This window comes from Acanthochromis polyacanthus, chromosome 1 (genome assembly GCF_021347895.1).
Source record: "Acanthochromis polyacanthus isolate Apoly-LR-REF ecotype Palm Island chromosome 1, KAUST_Apoly_ChrSc, whole genome shotgun sequence".
Lineage (NCBI taxonomy): Eukaryota > Metazoa > Chordata > Actinopteri > Pomacentridae > Acanthochromis > Acanthochromis polyacanthus.
In genome coordinates this window covers 41,901,340-41,925,588 of record NC_067113.1, presented here as the reverse complement: position 1 = coordinate 41,925,588, position 24,249 = coordinate 41,901,340, and the positions used below count along the sequence as shown (strand labels likewise).

Here is a 24,249-nt window from a genome sequence, read left to right as displayed (position 1 = left end):
CGGAACAAATACTAGTCAGCCAATACAAAATGTGTTATTTTCTAAATGCACAACAGTTCAAAAGTTTGGGGTCACCCACACAATTTCATGCTTTCCTCGAAAACTCACACTTTTATCCATGTGCTAACATACCTGCACAAGGGTTTTCCAGTCATCAATGAGCCTTTCAGCACCATTAGCTAACACAATGTAGCATTAGAACACAGGAGTGATGGTTGCTGGAAATGTTCCTCTGTACCCCTATGGAGATATTCCATTAAAACTTTTCCAGCTAGAATAGTCATTTACCACATTAACAATGTCAATGTTATCTTTATTGAAAAAAATGCTTTTCCTCAAAATAAGGACATTTCTAAGTGACCCCAAAGTTTTGAACGGTCGTGTAAATGTGACCTACATATACAAATGTGCTTTGCAAGAGACCAGAAAATCAAATTTCAGTGTCTTAATAATGCCCCAACAATTTAATAATAACAACCCAGCCGAATCAGCCAGTGATGCGCTAGTGCACTCACCTTCTCATCGAGGGCTTTATGGTGTTCAAACAGGGATTTGAGCGCTTTGAGGACCTCGACCTCGCTGGAGACTCCTGAGGGAGACTGAGCCTGCCGCTTGACCACCGTCATACGAAGCGACCGCTCGTGTCGGGACACCAGGCACTCCAGATGTTCCAGCAGCAACTGAAGGGACACACAAGAGAAAACAATGTTGATGTCAATCCTGAGAAAAAGGTAGAACCGCTCGGCACAGCGGGATAAAAACAGGAATACAAAATATGAACAGAATGTTATCATTTTTCATTGATTTGTGTAGCCCTCTGAACCCCAGTGCCCTCGGCTGGGTTTGAAAGGCGTGTTGACTTTCAAAGAAAATACTATTTATCAGATTTAGAAACTGTAACAACAGAAAGAAGACTTTTATTTTTCCAATATGTTCCAAATCCAGTCCTTGAACTCAGCTTAAAGTCATGATATTTCACTTTAACTTCATAAATCATCTAATTCTGCTCGTCACCTTTAAAAGTTTGCCAAAAACTAACTGTTGGCACTGAACAGACTCTATAAAAAAGAAAAAATTCTACAATTTTTAGTGTGGCCATGAAGCCATTAGTGACTCAGCTGCAACCAACAGTCACATGATAAAAATTCAGCCACTTTTCAGCTGAACTCGGTTGAACTGCAGGCTGTGTTTGAACACAGCTGAGACAAATTATAAATGTGAGTGGTAAAATATCTATTGTATGTAGAGCTAGCACTTTGTCCAGCTTTGATAACACAAGTGGGCAAATGTTGTACGTGTTGATGGCAGTTTTTTTTTTTTTTTACTTTTATTGTAAAATAAGAAAAAAGTCTTTTAAATTTTCATAAAAAAAGATTTAGGATTTTTTTGTTCTCTCAACTTCTCGTCACAATTGCACTGTTTACCATTAATACTCCCTTCTAGACCTCAAACCCATTTCAACAGTCCAATGATGCCATCAAAGAAAACTATTCATGCAGCAGATGTCAAAATACATTTCTGTTGAAATGATCAGAGAAATCCTAATGGAGCACACAAAAAAGCATGTTTGCTCTTCCAGTGGTTGGAAAAACATTAAAATAAAAAGTTGCCCAACCCTTTAATTATGATAATCTAATATCACATCATTCCTTAATTAAAATCACTGTAACCACCATCCCTCATATTAATAATAACTGTCAGCTGTATTAATTTATGGCATTAGAATCACAAGCCATGTTTACAAATATTTTCCAGTAATTACTTTCCCTCGTGCATCATGCCTACAGTACAGTCCTGGTCACCACTATTGGCACCCTTTCATTTTTTGCATAACCTGTACAATACCTTCAAAAATAAATGGAAATGTTTCAAATGGCAGATTTCAGCTCATGACATATTTTCAATGGGATTAAGATCAGGACTCATTGCTGGCTTCATTTTTTCCTTTCCGACCATTCCTGCGTGCCTTTGGATGTGTGCTTTAGGTCTTTATCTTGCTGGAGAACTCATGATCTTCGACCCAAACCTAGCGTTCTTACACTGGGTAGCACATTTTGCTCTAAAACTCCTTCTCAGACTTAATGATTCGGGTGTTCTTTTCCTTGTGTGCTTCATTGCACCATCTGTAACCAAATTGTTGATGTGCGTTGCCAAAAAACTCTATTTTTGTTTCATCTGTCCACAAAACATTTTCCCAGAAGGATCGTGGTTGGTCCAGGTACACTTCGGCAAAGATCAGTCATTCCTTTTTATGCCTTTTCTTCAGCATTGGTGTCTTCCTTGGCCTTTGCACATGAAGTCCTGCTTGGTTTCGTGTGCGGTGTACGGTATGTGTTGAAACCATTACCCCAGATTGGTCGAGGTCAGCTTTCAGGTCTTCGGATGTTTTACATGTTTTTTTTTTTTGTTGTTTTTTTTTTACACAGTTCGCACCAACCTTCAAAGATTTCGCTCATCCTTTCCTCCCCACCCCCCATGTCCAGGCAGGTTCCTGACAGTTCCATGCTTAGCAAACTTCTTAAAAACATTGTGTACTGTTGAAACAAGGGTACCAAAGTCCTTGGAGGCGGCCTTATATCCTTTAGAAGTCTTATGTTTGGTAATAATAACACTTCTGATGTCCTCAGACAGCTCCCTCATCTTCACCATTGTGACAAAGGAACAGGGAATAACGTGGCTTTTTAAAATGTTAAAGTCATCATTCATTGGCTAATTTATGTCACATGGGCCCTGACAGTTTATCACCAGGTGATTTTAATTTGTGATTAATTGCAGCTGAGTCAAAATGAGAGCTTTTCCCACACTGATTTAAATGGTGCCACTGCCAACGTTGCAGCACATCTTTCAATTTTTAGATTTATTTCCTTCTATTGCTTTTTTTAAATTGTTGTTTTATCATTTGCTGTTCAGTGTCAGGTATGAGTTGTCTGTAGACCAAATGTTACGTATTTAAATTCCATTGGTGCCAGTAGTGGTGAACAGGACTGTATATGTAACATCTTGCGAGAGTTTGAATAACGTGAAGAAATCTCACTCGATCCTCCTCGAAGGTAATCGCAACCCTCACAACAACAGCGCACAAAAGGATTACGCTAATCTGAGCTGCCACAGTAGGTATCGTGTCAAGTCAACTGCCAGCAGAAAGCTACTCAAGGACAGAGAAGAGACGCAGAGCTGCGAGGACGACCGAAAAGAAGGCAACTACACAACAACAACCGGGGATGTGAGTGGGAGTGACGCTGCCAGTCATGCTGCAGAGATAAAACATTATTTGCTTGCTCAGGTTCCATTGTGAGATCGGCACAGGATCACCTGCTTTCATTTCCCCCCCCGCCGCCGCTCACTAGGGCTGGACACACCGTGGCGATGCAGATCTCAGCGCCTCATTCGCTCTCAGAAGTCGTCTAAGGCAATAATATTATAACCCCAAGATAATGATCTGGTTACAGAATCTTCTCTGTGTTCTTTCCTAGAAAAACCTCACTGGCAGGCCGTCACTGCGCCGGTCCAAGCATCTCCCACTGAGCTGTCTGACAGAATGCAGCTGGATTAAATGCATTCTGTGGTTCACCACTGGTTAGGAAATCCAACTCCTACTGCTGTCTCTATTCAACTGAAAGCAGCTGTATTTTTAAACCCAGTGCTGAGAAGATGATCTGAAAAATAGATGTGACAAACAGCGATGAAGGTGAAGGTGACACAACTCAAGCTGTTCATTCAACAGATGCTTTTATATCTCGGCTATTCCATCAAAGACCTTCTACTCAACCATGTCTGATTTGCTTGAAATTTGTAAAATTATGGACATTTAACTCTCCTGTTGTCTTCATTTACGTCCACAAAAAATATTGTTTCCTTGTCTGAAAAAAAATCCAAAAATTCAGCCAAAAAAATTCCCCAAATTTCTGAAAATCTGCAAAAGCTTTCAGGAACAAAATTCTAATAATTCCTTAAAAGTTTCCCTTAAAAGTTTTATTTTTAATTTTTAATCTTCCAAAAAAAAATCCTAAAAATATCTAAAATGATTACATATATATCAGCAAAACTTCTTATACAAAAATTTGCTGGATTTTGACTGTTTTTTTAGTGAATGTTCTTACGAAACATTTTATTTCCACTGAAAAATGCTCAAAAAATTTCCCAAAAATGTTGAAAATGTGGACATCAGAAGTTTCACTTTGAAAATATATATTTTAATCACATTTTCAAACCCAAAAAAGGGGCAATTTGACCCGCAGGACGACACGAGGGTTAGAACAGCATCTGTGGCATTTTAGAATAATGAACCAAATGCTTTTTGATGTTAAAAAATAAAGTTTAAAATTGCACATTGAAATTTGCGGCTATATTTAAATGACAGCATCTTAAGTACTATTAAAGACGAAATCCTGAAATCTTGACTGTTTTTTCTCATCATATCATATAAACTGCTGCGGACCACGATTTTTTAAAAAGATTTCATCCATTAGAAATCATACAAAGACTGAACAGCCTTGGCGCAGTGCTTTTCTTGTTAGAGCTACACTTACTTTGATATGAGTGTTTTTATTGATTTTATTATTTTACTTGTATTGATTAATACCAGCAAATTGCATTTTGTGTTTTTGCATTTTTACTTTGCTCTGTTTCATCCTATTTTCTGGCTTCCTGCTGTTATTCTTCCTACTCTGCTTCTGCTTTGTCTGACCAACTACTTTAAAAATCTTTGTTTTTATAAGTGCTTTAGAAATCAAGTTATTATTATTATTAAATGAATCCAAAGAAAACAACAAAAGGAAAGTAAAATTGCCCGCCCTAATCCAAATCTAATCAATAGCAGCGAGTCTAAACCTCAAGCATCTGGACTGCATCTGTTGCTATGACGAACAACACAAAACAGGGACATAATCCATAATACTTTTATCCTCTCTTTGGCTTCAAGCGAAATTCATGTGTCTTATTTTTCCTGCAGGATAGTGAAGACAAAGTTTCAAATAGAAAACACTACAGCGGTGATCAGAATCTCTGCGGGGGAAAGCGGGAACTATTTGACAATGAAGACTGGTAACAGTGGAAATAAAAACCCCTGCAGACGACTACAGCAGACTGAGCGTCTTGTCTTCTTTTGTCTGTCTCCGTCAGCAGCCATCGCATCTGCACACACACACACATGCTTCTGCGCAGTCAACAAAATGCTAAATCAATCGGGAGGTGAGTGTTTACTCCAAGTTGTACCATCAAAATAAGAGCAGACAATAGTCGCAGTCTAATCCTGTTCAGTAAATATTTTCATCCTTTTTGTGTGCCGTCATGGCTCTACTCAGTTGTGATGTTTATCCCAAACATCACAGAGACATAAAATGACCAATGCGAGACACAGGATGACAAAAACGAGACACAAGATTAAAAAAAAAACACAAAATAACAAAAACGAGACATGAAACAACTAAAATAAGACACAAAATTACCAAAACAAGAACCAAGATGAAAAAAGATGACACAAGATGAAAACATGAGACACAAAACGACAAAAATGAGACATAAAATGACAACAACGAGACACAAAATGACCAAAACAAGAACCAAGATGAAAAAAGAAGAGACACAAGATGAAAAAATGAGACACAAAATGACCAAAACGAGACACAAAATGACCAAAACGAGACACAATATGACTAAAATAAGACACAAAATGACCAAAACAAGAACCAAGATGAAAAAATATGAAAAAATAAGACACAAAATGACAAAAATGAGACATAAAATGACAAAAACGAGACATAATATGACAAAAACAAGGCACAAGATGAAAAAAATTAGACACAAAACAACAAAAACGACACATAAAATGACTAAAATGAGACATAAAATGACAAAAACGAGACATAATATGACAAAAACAAGGCACAAGATGAAAAAAATTAGACACAAAACAACAAAAACGACACATAAAATGACTAAAATGAGACACAAAATGACCAAAACAAGAACCAAGATGAAAAAAGACGAGACACAAGATGAAAAAAATGAGACACAAAATGACAAAAACGAGACACAAAATGACCAAAACGAGACACAATATGACAAAAACAAGGCCCAAGATGAAAAACATGAGACACAAGGTGGCAAAAACGACACAGAACAGCAAAAGCAAGACACAAAATGACCCAAAGGAGACATACAACAAAAACAACAGAGAATGACAAAAGTGAACTTGTATTTTGATAGTCCTAACATCTGTTGTCAGCCCCTCAGTCCACCGTGTGCCTGAACATGCCTTCAAAGATTTAATTATGAATTTACAAAACCCTACCAGCGATAAAACCAGGCTTAATTAAAGTTTGCTTCGTCACTGCCCGTTGGAGAATTTGAGGTGATAATAAAGTGAGAGAGTGAAAATGACTTCTGTCTGGCCCCGTTTTCTTGCTCCTCACCTCAGCCAGTATTGTGCAAAAAAAAATTTCTCCTGCCTCCACCAGAGAAAGATAAACTAAATCCACACTTGATCAGCACTGGGATGGAAAACAGAGTCTTATCTGTCAACAGCAGAGCGCGCTTGCTGCTTTAAAACAAGGAAATAAGATACAAGACCTCTACTCTACCAAATCGGGCTGATCCGCTAATGTCTTTAGTTGTGTTTTTTCCTTCCCAGATTCTTTGAAGTGGACACTGCAGGGCATCAGTGCCATTTGGACTTAGTTTTCCTGCTGAGCAGCCATCCATGTGAAGCGCGTGGGGAAATATTCAGGCAGAATGTGGGGAGCTAACGAGGTATGTCTGGGCATTGGAAATAGACGGAGCGCATGGTTGCTTCAGTGCCTCTGTAGCCTAAAAACCATAGCCACGAGATAGCTTAAGCTTCCTCAGGACGGCGTCTATCGCAGCGTGCAGAAGGCTGTCGTTTGCCTGCGATATTAAATTTTGAGGCAAGTTCTGAAAGTTTGGAGAAACATTTGGAATCCAAATAAAGGAGATTGAATTTGGATGAAACAAGCAGCATCATGTCAGGCAAGACAGGGATTCAAACTAACTTTTTATCAACTTTTCCAACACATTGTTACGGTGATTATAAACTGAAAATAATACAATGAAAGTATTATTTTTATTTAAAGTTCCCCTTAGACAGTAGTAACATTTTTCTGTCCTCTTTTTAATAAAACACGACACAATATGACCAGAAGGAGACACAAAAAGACAAAATGAGACATAGGATGGCAAAAACGAGACACAAGATGACAAAAACGAGACACAAGTGACAAAAAATGAGACACAAAAATGAGAAACGAAACGACAAAAAGGAGACACAAAATGACCAAAATGAGATGCAATAAGACAAAAATGAGAGATGACAAAAACGAGACACAAAATGACAAAAAACGAGAAACAACATGACAAAAACAACACAACATGATATGAAAATGAGACTCAAAGACAAATGTGAAACACAAAACAACAAAAATGAGACATAAAATGACAAAAACAAGACACAAAATGACCAAAATGAGATGCAATAAGACAAAAATGAGAGATAAGATGACAAAAACGAGACACAAAATGACAAAAACGAGAAACAACATGACAAAAACAACACAACATGATAAGAAAATGAGACACAAAGACAAATGTGAAACACAAAACAACAAAAATGAGACACAAAATGACAAAAACAAGACACAAAATGACCAAAATGAGATGCAATAAGACAAAAATGAGAGATAAGATAACAAAAACGAGACACAAAATGACAAAAACGAGAAACAACATGACAAAAACAACACAACATGATACGAAAATGAGACACAAAGACAAATGTGAAACACAAAACAACAAAAATGAGACACAAAATGACAAAAATGAGCCAGAAAACGGCAAAATTGAGACAGAAAATTACAAAAAATACACAAAAACAAAAACGAGACAGAAAATGATAAAAAATCTGGCATTTATTGCACATTTATTGCAACGCAGTGCGTCATGATGGCCATTTTATTGTATGTCAGTGTTTGTGGCTGGTTGGTAATTTACTTGCAGTGGTGGGTGGTGTTGTGTATGCAGGCAGTTTAACCCTCCTGTTATGTTGTTGGTCAAATTGACCCATTTTAAAGTTAAAAAAACTCTACAAAAAATAGTTCATTTTACTTATTTCCAAACCCACCCTGAACAGAAGAGGTCTCTTAATTAACATAGTTAGTTCTCCATTTCCTAACATCTGATTGGGAAAACAGCTGGGTGACCGAGTTTCATTTGATTGTATTAGATGTTCAATTGATTACGGATCAATTCCTTTGAACTTCTGCCAGCTACCCTCACATGCGTCGCTACAATTTACTCTGGAGTCCTGCACGATTAACTGGCGGCAGCATAAGCAGTTTGGTGAACGTGCTCAGATGTGTTGCTGGCCTCACCCTGGTGTTGTTCCTCTCTGCTTTCAGCTCAGAAATCTCCTCCTCCTTCTCCAGCAGCTGCTCCCTGCAGGCGTTCAGCTCCTTGGTCAGTGCAGCAAACTCCTGAGGAACAACAAAGGGAAAGAGAAAAGACGGGTCAGCATCACGGTTAGCACCACACAATACTCTGCAACAGCCCTCCATGGTGTAAGAGTTGCATCACTGTACCTTCGCTATGAGCTTTAGGCGCTGGACAGCAAAAAAAAGAAGAATAACATCTTCTACAACAACACACAACCGCTAATCTAGACTCGCATTTTGCTGCTATTTGTGGTAATATTGCAATTTGACATGGCAATATATTCATTGTTTCAACATAAATCACACAATAAAGGAGGAGGATTGGATGCTCTAATGGTAATCTGTGGATAAGAGAGGATTGGCTCCATGCAGCGGTGCAGGCGCAGTGCCAGGAGTTGTGGATTTACACCTACAGTAGTGAGTGGCAGCACAACGGGAGGGCCGGCAGGACGATGCTTTTGTGGCTGCAGAGTCGTACTACGAGTTCAGAACAGCAGCTGAGCAGACAGACTGAGAGGAGTGTGACGGAGTGACAGCTGCAGAGGCTGCATCACACAGGCGGCTTGCAGTTTTAGTCATACAAATATATTACAGAGGCAGAAATAATCCAAGACGCGGCATTTCAATGTCGCTGGGCAGATTAAACCGGGACCCACTGAGAAGAGGAGGTGACTAATTAGTGGGCTAATCCGCCGTTTATGAACTGTGGCAGCATTAGAGCTACTGTACTCCACCTCCTCTTACCAGGACTTCTGTTAGGAACATGGGCGGGAGAGGAAAAAGAGGAGGAAGGGAAAGGAAGAATAACATCTTACAGAAGCTTATCGAAACGATGCAACAGTAAATGCCGTCCTTCTCAGAGCTAAAAGCGGTCGAATGAAATATTAGAGTGTGCAACTTTTTTTTGTTTCTTGGACGGGCAGTGTACATCTGGCAAGCCACTTTGCTTTTCTAACCCAAAACCCCGAAACAGTCCCTCAACCCTCTTGTTTCTTTAACCACACGTCTGATTCACGAACTCACTGAGGGATTCTGAGCTCTACATGCATATCTATGACAGTAACGTCGTCGTAAACAAGCCTCAGAGGAAAGACAGGCTGTCGCTCGGGAAGACTTCAAACCTCCATCCCTGTCATCTCAGTCTAAATTAAGCAGTGTCACAACAAACACACAGCTTGGGGGAGCAGGTCACGTCAGCCAGGTACAAAGAAATCAAACAGAGACACAACTGTCTCACTGCGTTACATTTTAATTCCGAACCGGTTGATGTGACACAATAACCGACAGGCTCATTGTTTGATTTCACACTCAAACGAGGGAAATGTGTGCATATTTTAGAGTGTGCAGTGTGGCGACATACTGCAGGAACTACTGCTTCTCAGTAGGAAAACGGTTTGCACCGACTTTGTTCAGTTTAACTCAAAAAATATTAGTTACAATATGAAAGATGACTTTTCAAAACAAACTGAAAGAATTGCTGATTCCACTGGTTGATTGTGAACAATAATAGCCTAGTCGCGCTAGACAACCCACGGCAACGAATTTAATTCTCTGCCAGGGTGGGTCTAGTTACCCTCCATAAGGCTCGAGGCTGGATTTTCCTAAAACTGGCCGGACCAATCACCATGAAGTGTAGAGTCAGAAGGCGGGCGTAACTAAGTGACGACAGAGGCGTGACGATTCTGACAGAAACAACCGGCACCGAAAAACAGTTATCTTTCGACTCGGCTTTGGCCACAGCCCTTAAAGATTTGAAGGTAAAATTCAACTTGAAAGATAAACAAAGGACGGCACTGAAGTGTTTCATTGAGAAGAAAGACGTATTTGGACTTATGCCGACGGGATATGGCAAATCCTTAATATACCAGTTGGCTCCGCTGGTTGGGAAGCTAATGGGACTTAGCCACAATCCGCCGGCGCTCTAGGAACTACGTCAGTCTATTCGTTGCGTTGATTGGTTGTATACCTACCCAATTGCTGCAGAGGGATTTGATAGACAACCTTTTAGCCCGCCTCCCTCCCTGTCGAGCTTTCCTAGACCCTTGTGCCGTCAGAAACATGGGTGTAGCGTGGCTAGGCTAGAACAATAACACATTTATGGACAACCCAGCAGTGTGTTTGTTAACTTATTTAATGATGGAACCCAGGTGTAAAATGTCCCCGACAGCTACTTTGTGTTAAAGGTTGGTGTTTATTGTTTATTGTTTATTGGATCCGCATTAGTTGTCACCATGGTGACAACTATTCTTCCTGGGGTCCCTAAAAAAATAAGACAATTCCTTTGACTGTCATCAAAGGACAGTCCATATCCAGCCTCAGCTCCATTCGCACTCTTTGTCCATTGTTGCATTTACCAGGCTGAGTCAGGCGCTATCAAAATGGCTACAACTGGAACCACCACGCCGACCCAAATTCCAAACTGACAAACTTTGTTCTTTTTACCATCAGTGCTACAGCTGCCCACAGAGCTGGATGGGGAATGAGCAGCCTTGGCGGAGGACTGCGCTCTCTGAGTGCTTTTCTTGTTGCAACACATCAACATTTTGCCGTTCTCATTCTTTATTAAATTCTTACATTTATTTCAACTGCACAGAGCAGCTTTAGTAAATAACAAATTCTTCTGAAGGTCGATGCAACAGCGGCTGAAGACTTTGCTCTGCAGTGAGTCATATTGTGTTCAACCTCACTACACTGAAAAGAATTTTATTATTTTGTCCACCCCCATTCAGAAACGAGATGTGTACAGAATATTAAGCAGACCTTTAATCCCATTATCCTCAGATAATTCAATGATGTTTTTTTTATTCATATTAATTATCACGCTTAAAAGAAGAAGTCCTTTGAATGTCCTTTCCACCATTGTCATACGCTGACAAAATAAAATATTAAGCGTTGATTAACTGTGCTCTCTCCACGCGGTTTCTTTTATTTCCGGTTCTGTAAGGAAACTCCAGCAACAGATTGACAATTAAGTAGGACTACGAGTGAAATTGTGGGTTTTTTAAGTGGTGATTTTTTACAGCAATTTGTCTACAATGAAAATGACACTGCACTTAGAACTGGACTCATTCTCATTAGAGGTTATATGATGTCTGCGTGACAGGAAAGCACAGTTTTTATGATGATTTTAATAGAAAAACATGGGGAGAAATGTCCTCAGACTGCTAACAACTGCATGCAACAGTTAAATTTCAATATAATATCCAGCTTAAGACCCCAGAGGCAAATCTAGGCCAAGAGAACTAATTGTCCACAAAAGTCAAGAAGCCAAAGGTTAAACTGCCAGGACAAGCATGTCTATTATATGTAAGAGGCCAGTTAAAACAATGTCTAGTTTATCAACAAAGGAAGCTAAGGTCAACTGTTAGGGCTGAGCTGTTTCCATAGTAACAGGAGATAGGGAAAAAGAGTGTTGGCGTGGTAACCAAGCCACCTCTATAGAGGCTTGACCTATAATGGGCCTGCAGAACAGAAGAAAGAAGGTTCTAAGTTGCATTTTCGGAATATTTTTGAACTTTAAAGGACTCTTACTGTAAGATTATGCAAACAAAATGCTATATTTATGCCATCATTACATCACTTTGTTCACACTGCAGTTATTCTATGCTAAATATAATCTGTCCTGGTTCTATTTTGCTTTTAAAGCGAGCCATACTCCCAACGGGGATCATCAGGATTATCATGGGAATTATGTTTTAATGAAGCTCCAGTGTCTGTACAGAACACTTTGCCTACGCCATGTATTTTCCAAACCTGAAAACGCATGGGGTAGGTCAGGCGCAAAACAGAAGCTTAGAGTTCATAAATCTGCCTCCCACAGGAATGTAGCTAATCACAATCAGTTCCTCTTAAAAAAAAAAGCCCCTCTGCAAACTGAACAATTTTTTTAAATGCTTGTGAGACCCAACAATCCCCTGCGTGTGCTCCAACAGCGGCTCATCACCAGCCTGCAGTAGACTCTCCCTGCAGCTCATCTTTAAACAAGCTCAAGTCTCGGAGCCACGGTTTCCCTTAGAGCCGAGCAGAAGGAAAGACTACAAGCCCAGGGGTGAGGAAACGTTTCTGCCTCCTCCCAAAGGCCACACTGTCAGGAATCTGACGGATTATGAGCTCTGCTGAAACAACATCTCACATAGTTGTGGCTTCTAGAAACCGCAACATTTATAGAGTGGTGAAAATGTTCTTTCCAGCACAGAGAAAGATGCTCTAACAGATGCGAACAGCAGTTTATAAACTTGCAGAGAAGAGGTTCAAGGTTTAACTTTAATCCCACACACAATGCCTGCTTTAAATGTCAAACTGTGGTTAAACATGACTAGATGCAAGCTGCGAGTGTTGGTAGCTGGTGTTTGGAGAACAAAATGTATGTCTTTGAAGTGAAAAAGTAGTTTAGTTATTATATAATGTTGGCAAGTTTCATCTACAGCAGAGGTGTCAAACTCATTTTGGTCCAGGGGCCGTATACTGATTTGATCTCAAAGGGGCCGGGCCAATAAACTTACAGCATAATTACAGAGAAGTAACAATAATTCTAAGTTTTTCCGACGTTTTAGTGCAAAGGAGAACGAGTATATTCGAAAAATCTTTATGTGTAATGAACTGTCCTTTAAAAAATTATATTAGAAACACAAACAATCAAAAGTTGGGGATACATCAATTTCACTGGATAGTCTGAAGTCTGAAACTTGTGACTCAAGCTTTTACGCAAATGTAGTGGAGTATGTAGTGACGTAGAAGTAAAAAAGTGCATAAAAACACCTAAAATCTATACTTCGGTAGAGTATACATGTAAATGTATTGTTGATAGTCTTGTAAAAATGAGGGATGTAGCAGTCAAGACCCAGATTGAAAAAACACTGAAAGAAATAAAGAAGGTACTCAATGGAAAACGATAAGCAACAATTTTAGCTGAGGAATTGATAGGTCATTGTCATTTTTTGAACTTGTATTGGTGAACTCTGCCCAAATCCAAGTTCTAACCAATGAAACTAACATTTATCCCCATCCCCATAGGCATTTAAACTAATAAAAAGCACAGTGGGTGGAATTTTACATAAACAAAACTAATGAAGTCGATGACTCACTCAACCCAAATTCGACAATTAAAACAATGAAATCACAATAAGTGGCATTAAGTGTGTCTCTGGCCCCATCCTGCAGGTTGTAATGAGTCACACCTGATTGATACCTTGAGCTTATTAAAGCTATCATGCTAACTAGAGCCTGACCAACAGTGGATTTTTGGGGCTGACGTCAGTACTGATTTTTTGGACACTTTATAAAATCGCAGTATTTATCCTATACAGGGGGTCCTCGACTTACGTTAGAGTTCCATTCCTACAGCCCGATGCAAGTCGATTTTTGCCGTAGGATGGAATTCCAGAAAAAATGGAAACAAAGCCATGACATGCATCATCATATCAATCAGTTCTTCGGAAAAGTCCGGAATATCAATGACTTTCATGCATGTATGAATCATTTTACATTAAGATAACAGAGTATGTTCCTCGTCAACTGTGGTTAAGATGAGTTACCAGTCAGTGTCTGAAACCAAATGCAAACCAAATCAATACAGATGGAGACAAGCTAGGAGAGAATATGTAATAAAAAGACAAGATAATACTTTTAAACATAACATGCTGGTTATTTTTAACAGACCTTTGCAAGCAAATAATCACAGCTTAACCCTAGGATGCATAGGTGGGGTCAAAATTGACCCCAGAGGTTGTTATTCCTTAATATCTTTAAGATTAAAAGTTTTGATATTTTCATATTCCAGGTATTCCTCATAAAACATGTTTGTGACATGATGCCATTTGCATTTTTATTCATTTTTTCATTAATTTAAAAAAAAATAATCAGTTTTTGTATCAGTACCCCACTCTTCCATGGGCGGGGTCAAAAATGACCCCAAGTATTTCCAATGGGACATTTCACTTAACATTGGTTCTTGGCAACTGTGAGTGTAAATAAACATTTACTGTCCCTCATACAACTGATGTCAGCAGTCCCACCACCGAGGAGGTCATTTTTGCACAGCATTATACATGTACAGCCATGGCCATAAGTTTGGACACAAGTACCATGACGCTTGTGAATCTTAGAAAATACCACAAAATTGTCAGTTACAATACAGTACACAACTCCTGAGAACTATATTAAGTTTCATATTTAAAAAAAAAAAACATCAAAAGAGTTTGGTGTCATTTTGTTATTCTTACCAAATTTGGTTGTGAAAGTAGTGCATTTTTTTTGTTATTTTCTTCTAATATCATGTTTTGTGAACAAAGTTGTTCCAATTGTTGGAATTTATTGATATTATATCCCTTGTTGATTTGTTGACTAATTAAACTGGTGCTGTCAAAAAATATTAGTTATGTTCTGGAATAGACATCAAAACAGACATAGTAAGTCATGCTGTGTCCAAACTTATGGCCATGGCTGTAAGTATTATCTCCATTTATGAACTTATTTTTCATTGACAGAACATGTGAATTTTATGTGAATATCTGTGAAATTTGCCTAGTTTGTGGTTAGCTAGCAATACTGTTAGCTAACAATACTGTTAGCTAACATTATTATTAGCAAACAGTATTGTTAGCTAACACAATCACACACACACACACACATACACATACACTCATACACTGTTGTTGCACTGTTATTACACAGTATCTTAGCTAACAGGATTGATAGCTAAAGTATTGTTAGCTAACACAAACAGACATACTCTCTCTCACACACACCCACACATACACCATTGAATAATCGATGATCATATAATAGGCTACCTAATGGGTTAGTGTGTGTGTGTGTGTGTGTGTGTGTGTGTGTGTGTGTGTGTGTGTGTGTGTGTGTGTGTGTGTGTGTGTGTGTGTGTACTTGCTACTTTGTGAGAACCATTTTCTGCATTTAACTGTCAAAGTGAGGACATTTTTACAAAGTGAGGACATTTTGGCCGGTCCTCACTTTGAAACAGCCATGTTTGAGGGTGAAGACTTGTTTATAGAGAACATGTATGAATTGAGGTTTGGTTAGGGTTAGGGTAAGGATTAAGTTTAGGCCATCAGTTGTGATGGTTAAGGTTAGGGTAAGGCTCTAGGAAATGCATTACGCCTATGGATGTCCTCACTAAGATAGAAGTACAAACATGTTTGTGTGCGCGTGCACGCCCGTAGATTTACTTACAAAGCTACAAATGATTTATAGTTTTAGACCGCAAAGTCACCAACTTCTGTTGGAAATGCAAAAGCCCTGTCTGCAATGGTCACAGCCACAAGAAAATAGTCTGTGAAAGCTGTGAAGAGTGAGAAGAGACATGTTTGTGTCTGAACATGAATGTTGAATGAATGTTATTGAATGTTATGATTGTTATGAATGTTATTGATTATTGTTACTGAATGTTAATTTATGTGTCCCTCTGTCTGTTTTAAAATACGGAGGAAGATTAAACATGTTTTGATACCGTTTCAGTGATTGTTATGTGATAAAATTTGAATTAAAAGTGAAGAAAGAATATATCAAAACTGAAAATACTCTTTTGTTGAACAAAATATATAATGTCTAACCAACATGAAAGAAATGTCTCAAGTTTATTGCAAAAATGCATTGATTTCAATTGGGGTCATTTTTGACCCCACCCATGGAAGAGTGTAGGTATTGGTTGGTCATGCATCCAAGGGTTAAAGAAAAGCAAACTATCCTAAAGAACAATATGAGGAAAGACTCGCCTCAGTCATGTGTTTGATGTGAATGTTTAAAAATCTGCCCACCAGCACGTCTAAGGCTTTATTTTGTTTACCCAATACACTACTGTAATCACTTCTACAGTAATGTAAAACAGACAACTGCGAGTTTTCATTTTCAGTCAACCTATCAGATTGGGCTAGTTTACATTTCTATTGCACGACATATTATCTCTCACAATTACTGGATACATCCTCAACCTGGAGACATCAATATGAGACGAGTGAATCCCATCCGAGGTGTAACATAACACATTATGCTGAAGCAGAGTTGCTTACAGCACGTCCCGTTTCCATTCACTCATATTTATTTTGCTCTATCTCTCAAGGAAAACCACAACCTGGTGAGTTTTTATTCCCAGGAAACTGTGCCTCCAGGCGCTACTCTCATAAATAACACAAAAATGGAGAGAAAAATAGAGAATGGCCGAACGCACCGCGGTGGAAATATGATTCAGTGAGTGTGGATACAGAGAGGGGGCCGAGGCGTGAGCGTATAAATAAAAGGTGAGGATGCACATGCTGAGGCTTGCGTGACAGAGCATCTTCAGCACATCAGTGAAGCGGACTTTCACCTCTGCTGTGGTTGTACGAGTCAGTGTGTGCAGTTCACTCGTATACGCTCAGACTGCTGGGACACTCTGGGGACAGCGGAGGATTCCCTCAGGGGAGGAAAGTAGTGCTGGCATTCCTCAATGTCGCTGCCCAGCTGTAAGCAGCAGCAGCAGCAGTTTCCTAACAAAACAGTCGACTGTAAAATGAGGAAAATGAGCATCTAGATCCAGGGCGTGCAACTCATCTTAGTTCAGCTCCACATTCAGCCAAGTTTGATCTCAAGTGGGCCGCACCAGTAAACTCACAGCATAATAACTATAAAAATAACCGGAACGCAAAATATTTCTTTTGTTTCAGTGCCAAAAAGTACATTCTGAAAATATTCACATCCAAGGAATTATCTTTTTACAAAACATTATGAGCATCCTGAAATTTCAGAAGAAAATTAGGGTAATTTCAGCAATATTATGCCTCAGTTTATCATTTACACATTACAACCTACAGATCAAAGAGTGTCTACAAAGAAACAAAACATTTAGTCACAGCTATCTGGAACTGAATGATATAGTAACGCCCGATATCGACCACGATAATCGGCCAGGTCTATTAGATAGTGTAAAATATCTGCATGCCAAAAAATGTTTCAGCACGGGTCAGTTTTGATGAGGAGTTACCACTTTATTTTACAGTCCATTCAAATAGCTGGGAAGTAGAAAACTTGGCTTGGATGAGCTGAGGTTTTGCTCCAAGCCTCTCTCCAGCACTACTTTACCCATGACCTGCCAGATCAGTTTCCCCACACCTCGCTCTTTTCCCCATTTCTCATTACCTGGGCAAACTGCCTAGCACTGCAGTATGTCAGGTAGCTTGTGTGTGTGTGTGTGTGTGTGTGTGTGTGTGTGTGTGTGTGTGTGTGTGTGTGTGTGTGTGTGTGTGTGTGTGTGTGTGTGTGTGTGTGTGTGTGTGTGTGTGTGAGAGAGTCTCAATGCTTGAGTCTAGAAGGTGAACTCTAAATAAAATGGTGGACGAGGCTTCCTCCCTGAGTGGAAGACTGTCAGGCCAAATTACAGCAGCGGCTCCATGTTTTGGGTTTTTTTCCTAAACGGAGGTGTGCTTCTGCAGGAGAGTCATGCTTCCAGGCTAAAAACAAACCCTGGCAATTGTGTGTGGCTCTGGAGAGAGCAGGAGAAGCGGTGGTGTGATTGACGGCATGCTGATTCACCGAGTGAAACACAGGGAGCAGCTCATCCATGTGATGAGACGTCTCCTGCAGCCAGAGCACCGGAACTGCCTGAGCGAAAAATAGGTGTTGACAAATATTATCCAAAACCGGCAGCAAAAATTCTCAGAAGCCTAAAAATGAGGCAAATGAAGATGAGTCAACAATGCCCTATTCTTAGGAATAAATCGAGATAAGTTCGCGGAAAGAAGCTTTCAAACTGCAAAAGGAGCTCTTTGTGAATGTGTCATGAGTCTAATTTGGCGAAACATATTGTTGGGGAAAGCACCAGATAAGGAGTGATAAGCAGCAAACACAAGCTTTATTGTGATATTTGTGCTTTCTCAAGAAAAGCACCGTTGTGGCTCTTTATATAGATTTAACACAGTGGTGTATATACAGCGTGAGGCCAAAGGGAGGACAGGACAGAGGGTGCTTATAAATAACTAATGAGCTGCGCCTGCTGCTATCAATGCCAACACTGCATTTCCCGCGGTTTACAAGTGTCTACATGTGCTGGAGAGTGATGCCGCGCTGATCTCATTTTAAGCATTTACATCCTGTAAACCTGCAGCTGTGCAATAACCCAGCAGGCTGTTACAATTAGGTATGAACAGGTGCCGCCAAACTAGAGTTGTTTTCATCGTTTTGATTATCAGAACCCCAAAACCTGCAGGCCAGTTTAAAAGACATGTTTTCACTATTTATCAGAGCCAGAGACTGTAAAAACAAACTTTGTCTTTTCTGGGAAATCAAGTCGAAGCTTAAAGTCATGATGCTTCATTACAAGCCTTTTTTTTTTTTCATTTACCCTCTGCCATCCCTACCCCGATCCCAAATGTTGTCTTCTTTTTTTTTTTTTCTTTTTCCTCAAGTCATGCGCGCCGCACAGTGGAGAAGCCCGACGCTGCCATTGGCTGGGCAGCTCGAAAACAAATTTCATTGTATATGAAAGTGTGCAATGACAATAAAGTTGATTCTGATCTTAATCTAAGTGTCCACTTTAATAATAATAATGGATTAGATTTATATAGCGCTTTTCTAGGCACTCAAAGCACTTCACAATGGATCCATTATTCATTCATTCACTCACACATTCTCACTCTGGTGGTGGTAAGCTACATTTGTAGCCACAGCTGCCCTGGGGCAGACTGACGGAAGCGTGGCTGCCAATCCTCCGACCACCACCAGCATTCACACGCATTCATACACCAGCGTGAGAGCATGGTGGGTAAACTGTCTTGCCCAAGGACACAACAGCACATGACTAGGTCAGAGTGGGAATTGAACCGCCGACCCTTTGATCATTGGACGACCCGCTCTACCGCCTGATCCACAGCTGCCCACCACCCTTAGATGCATAAGTGGGTCAAAAATGACCCCGTGAGGCCGTTTTCTCCTCTTTTTCATGAAAAGTTTTTGTCATTTCATATCCAGCTATTACTCAATAAACCTGTTTTTGATATCATTCCTTTGATTTTTTTAAGTTACCTTTTATACTTTTAAAGTAATTGCAATATTTGTATCACTACCTCAAGCTCATTATCACTGATAATATGATATAAGAGGTGATGCAGTGCACAAACTTGGAGGAAAAGAGTGGAAAAATGTCTACAAAATGGATATTGGCATTCTTCTGTTGCTTTTCTATGTAATTTCCCTCTTTGTCAGTTATCAAAATGTTCAAAATCTGTTGTAAAGTGAAAAATCAACCTATTTCAAACATGAAATCATTCGTATGTGGGCAAAAATATGATACAAGCAAATAATACAAATTATTATTCTGAAACAAAAATGACAAAAATGGCATTAAAAAACACAGATTCCTATACGGAAAATGTATGACCCATTTATGGAAGAGTCTAGGGTCCAAACAGTAGGGTTAAAAATTCACCAAAACAGATTTTCCAGAACCAGAAGTTCTCCAGAAATTAGGCTGGCTGTGTTTACGTGGAGCAGAGGGGAGAGAAGTACAGAAACACTTGAAAAATGTACATAGTAAAATATTTACAGTGTGTAGAGCCACCATTTTTTACCACATTATTGGTAAAAACTGTGTGTGGAAAAATGTTGATTCCCAGGTATCAGCCGTTTCAGAAATGATACGACTGAGCAGCCTTAGCGGAGTATTGCGCTTTCCGAGCGCTTTTCTTGTTTTACTATGCATTATTCCCATACGAGTTTTTGATTGGTTGATACCAACACAAATTTGTCCAACCAAGCTACCCACTAATTGACATGTGAAACCAATATACATTTGCAGTAAAAATGAATAATTTTGGTTTCAGAATTTAAATGAAAATGTTGTTGAAATGCCTGTATATTTTGTTACGTAATTAAAAAGAAACTTTTGAACATTTGCCCTTCATAGTTTGTAGTCACAGAGTGGTGACGACATAAAAGAGAAAAGACTGCATCAAAGACAAACCTGCACATTTTTAAAGTATTTTATCAGAAACTGGTTAAAAAACTAACCATAAGTGCAGAATATCAGATCTCATAATGATAATCATCTATCAATCTATCACTATATATCAACTATGTACAGGACTTTTTTTTAAAATCAGTAATCTTCAATGTTCTTTGTACAAAACTTCCAACAAAATGTACTTCTTTCTTCAGGACTGCAGCGCTTCCAGAAAAATACATTTTTACAGAAGCTGCTGGTCAGAGAGAAGGGACCTCCATTATATCAGTGACAGAACAGCCACAGCAGCCCACTGAGGACGCTGCCAGCTGAATTCTTGGCCTACATCTTGCTGACAAAGAGAGATCGCTCACCGAGACTCTGTAGATCGGACACCGAGGAGCCACAGAAACCCTGAGGAACCACTGCAGGTGTTACAGCTCAGCCTGCAGGCTCATTTCATCAACCTTAGATATACAGGAAGGTTATCTGTAAGTGTTGCATCCAGCACACTTCTATCAAAGGGTGCTGCTCAGGATTATACAGCTGCCTTTCATCTGTGTTCAAATAACACCAAAGGACACCCACCAATTCCGCTAACAACCAAGCTGCTGCTGTCATACAGTTCCAAAGTACCTCCAAAACCTATGCGAGAATGCATTAATATTCCAGTATTTGTGGGTTCACTCGTTCTTTTATTCTCTGAGGAGAAAGTGGCAGGTCATAAAGCCATCGTGACTTCAAATAGATTCTCTAACCAAAGAGCATAGAGCAGAATAATTCAGCATAGGGGGCTACTGTGAAAAAAAATCCAACCTACTGTATATTTTTCTTCTTTACCCAACACAAGAAACATATAAAGCATTGATTGACATCCAATTTTACATCTCTTTGGACGCGTCCTCTAAAAATCCACATGAAAATCTAATGGCTTTTCCCATTGGAAGATCTTTTGTGCGTAATGAACCAAGCAGAAATTAATCATTCACAATTAAGCATTAGGTTGAGACGAGCCGGTCATGAATGAAGTCTCTCAGCTGAATAATGCATTGATTTCATTCGGCTTGATTGCCTGCGATTAATTTTTTCCCCCATTGGACACTCAAACAGTTTAACAGAAGAGTTAAAGGAGAGAAAAGAGCAAACAAACAAAGCCTGGATGGCGTTTGTTGTTGTGATGTTACACAAGGACAGAGGTGGACTGGTCACTGCACTCATTCCTTCAATGGGACCAACAGTGAAAAAAGGATTATTTCAGGTAAAAAAAAAAAGGAAACAAAAGGTCAGTCGGGGCGCTTGCATAAATACATGTGTGTGTGTGTGATAGGGAGAGTGTGATGGCGTTGATGGTGGGAAGGCTGTGATTTACAATAACCTTTAGCCAGCGAGGTAAGAGGGGTCGTCTCTGTGCTGTAAAGGCCCCTTTAGGCGAAGTCGTAAATCTGAGAGTGGAAATTACAGCCTGGAAATTTACTGCCCTTCAGGTGCCTAATAACTAATTTTGATCCCTTTGAACTCCTGTAGAAGGACCTGCACACTGGCCTTCAACCTCTCACTTGAATGAAAGCTGCGCAGGATTAAAGAGAATCTGCCTCTTCCTTGGAACAAGCATGGATTAATCCCATTACAAACACCAGACGGCCAGAGACGTGAAAAGTATCTCTGACCCTAAAGTCATTACGTCGGAACTGGTTATGGGTCGGTCCTTGGGTTAACGTCCGGCGCTTCGTCGTTATGTCGGAGCTGGTTACATAGAACTAGTGGAACGGATGAATACGTCGTCACGCCGCGCTATAAGATGACTTTGTTTACGTTCTCTGGCTGCACGCCACCTTAAATTGTGCTACATTCACTAGCTTTTTGCGTTTCATTATGGCTCCCATGCGTAAGTCAGACTCTTCTGATGGCCGTGCTTCAAAGAAAAGGAAAGCCATCTCCATGGAAGTGAAATTAGACATAATAAGAACTGAGCGAAACACCAACGAACATCGGTCAAGTTATAAAAACAGGTCAAAATATTGTAATGACCCTCTGTGATCAATGAGTGAGACTTTATCTGGTTCTCTGGTGGCTTATTGAACCTTCACACAGGCTACTGTGGGCTGTAGCCAACACCTAAATAACTACAAAACCCCGATAACTTAGCTCCAAATTTCGCTGCCGTTCTCAGCTTTCTCTCGCTCAACACACACTACTGCTGACTCTCAGTCAATCAGAGATGAGCTAACTAAACATGGCACGTTCAGTGACATTAGGTAAATCTGGAACCAAACAATAAACACTGAAACATCAACATCAGTCCATTATAATATTTTGTTATCTTCTTGAAAAATGACTCATACATGCATGAAAGTCGTTGATATTAATGACTTTTCCAAAGAATTGATCAATAGCCGATGCACGGAATGGCTTTGTTTACATTTTCTCCGGAGTTCTGATTTACAGTGAAAATCGACTTCCATCCATCTATAGGACCGTAGAATGTAGAATTTCAGTCCTAACCCTTAGATACATTAGTGGGTCAAAAAGGACCCGGTGAGCTCATTTCTTGTAATATCTTTGTAATGAAACGTTTTTATCATTTCATTGTCCAGCTGTTCCTCTAAAACATGTTTTTGAAATCATTCGGTTAAAGCTTTTAAGCTAGCTTTTGTACTTTTAAAGAAATTGCAAGATTTGTATCACTACCCCAAGCTCTTTATCACTGATAATATCATACAAGAGGTGATGCAGTGCACAAACTTAAAGGGATGGAGAGAAGCAACAGCTGGAGGAAAAGAGTGGAAAAATGTCTACAAAGTGGATGTTGACATTCTACTATTGCTTTTCTATGTCATATTCCTCTTTTTCCATTATCAATATGTTCAAAATCTGTTAAAGTGAAAAATAAACATATTTCAAACATGAAATCATTCTTATGTGGGCCAAAATACAATACAAGCAAATAATACGACTTATTCTTCTTCACCAAAACGACAAAAATGCCATCAAAACACACTGATTCTTATATGGGTCATTTTTGATCCACTTATGGACCAAACAGTCATGCATGTGAGGGTGAAGTCCATCAGTTATTTGTTCCACCTCTAATGAAAAATAATTCTTTTTATTAAAGAATGAATGGATATCAAAGTCCTGTGGTTCAATGAGATTACAAAAGATGTGCAACTGAACAAAAAAAAAATCTGGCTTTTTGATTTTAAAAAAAGAAAAAAAAAAGTCAAGGATATAAGAGAAATGTTAACCTACAACTTCCAAATAGCAGAACTTTTCTTTCTTGCAGCACTAACAATGAACTGAAGTCGAAAAGTTTTATTATATTAATCAAGTTGGTGAAGCTTCCCTTTGATATTTATAACTACATTTTTTATCTTTAAGCTACAGGAGAGCAAATATGAGGAAGAGAGCTGACATTTTCAGATGTGGACTGCTTTCAGAAGCTTTCAAGCAGTAAAAGGAGCTCTTTGTGAACACACTATGGCTCTGATTTAGTGGACTATAAAAACATTAATGGACAGTGCTCCTGCACAATATGAGTACCTCTTTTCAGTGAAATAGAATTCTGTCATTTGATGCAGACTCAATTTGCAACAACAATATGTTCATCAGTTTTTTGTTCCAGCTTTTAGAGCACCAGCTACTGAGGCTGATGTGGATATCGGCATTTGGAATCAATCTCCTCATCAAACTACCAAGAAGAATACATTCCTCCTCAGAAAAATGATCTGTAATATCCTGTCATTTCAAAGGAGATCCTCATATTTCAGTGTACGTTGCGGAACAGAGTGTAAATGTGGATTTAGAGTGGTATCAAGGACTTTCTAAGTCAGCTGCTCTTCCATTTCACAAAGAGCAAAGTTACTTTCAATTTTATATGTA

General features: G+C 39.3%; 1 protein-coding gene across 7 annotated transcripts in view; it reads right to left on the bottom strand.

The window, feature by feature from the left end:
* The window catches only part of ppfia2 (PTPRF interacting protein alpha 2), a 233,186-nt gene that overhangs the window by 72,692 nt on the left and 136,245 nt on the right, over positions 1-24,249 (bottom strand). For all 7 annotated transcript variants that reach the window (XR_007943621.1, XM_051951530.1, XM_051951543.1 and 4 more), the window contains 2 exons: positions 8,385-8,486; positions 516-680 (listed from right to left, as the gene is read on the bottom strand). Coding sequence is in view for 6 of the 7 variants with exons in the window: in XM_051951530.1 (XP_051807490.1) it covers positions 516-680; positions 8,385-8,486 (267 nt within the window). In the remaining variant the exon portion in view is untranslated. The remainder of the gene's footprint in view (positions 1-515; positions 681-8,384; positions 8,487-24,249) is intronic.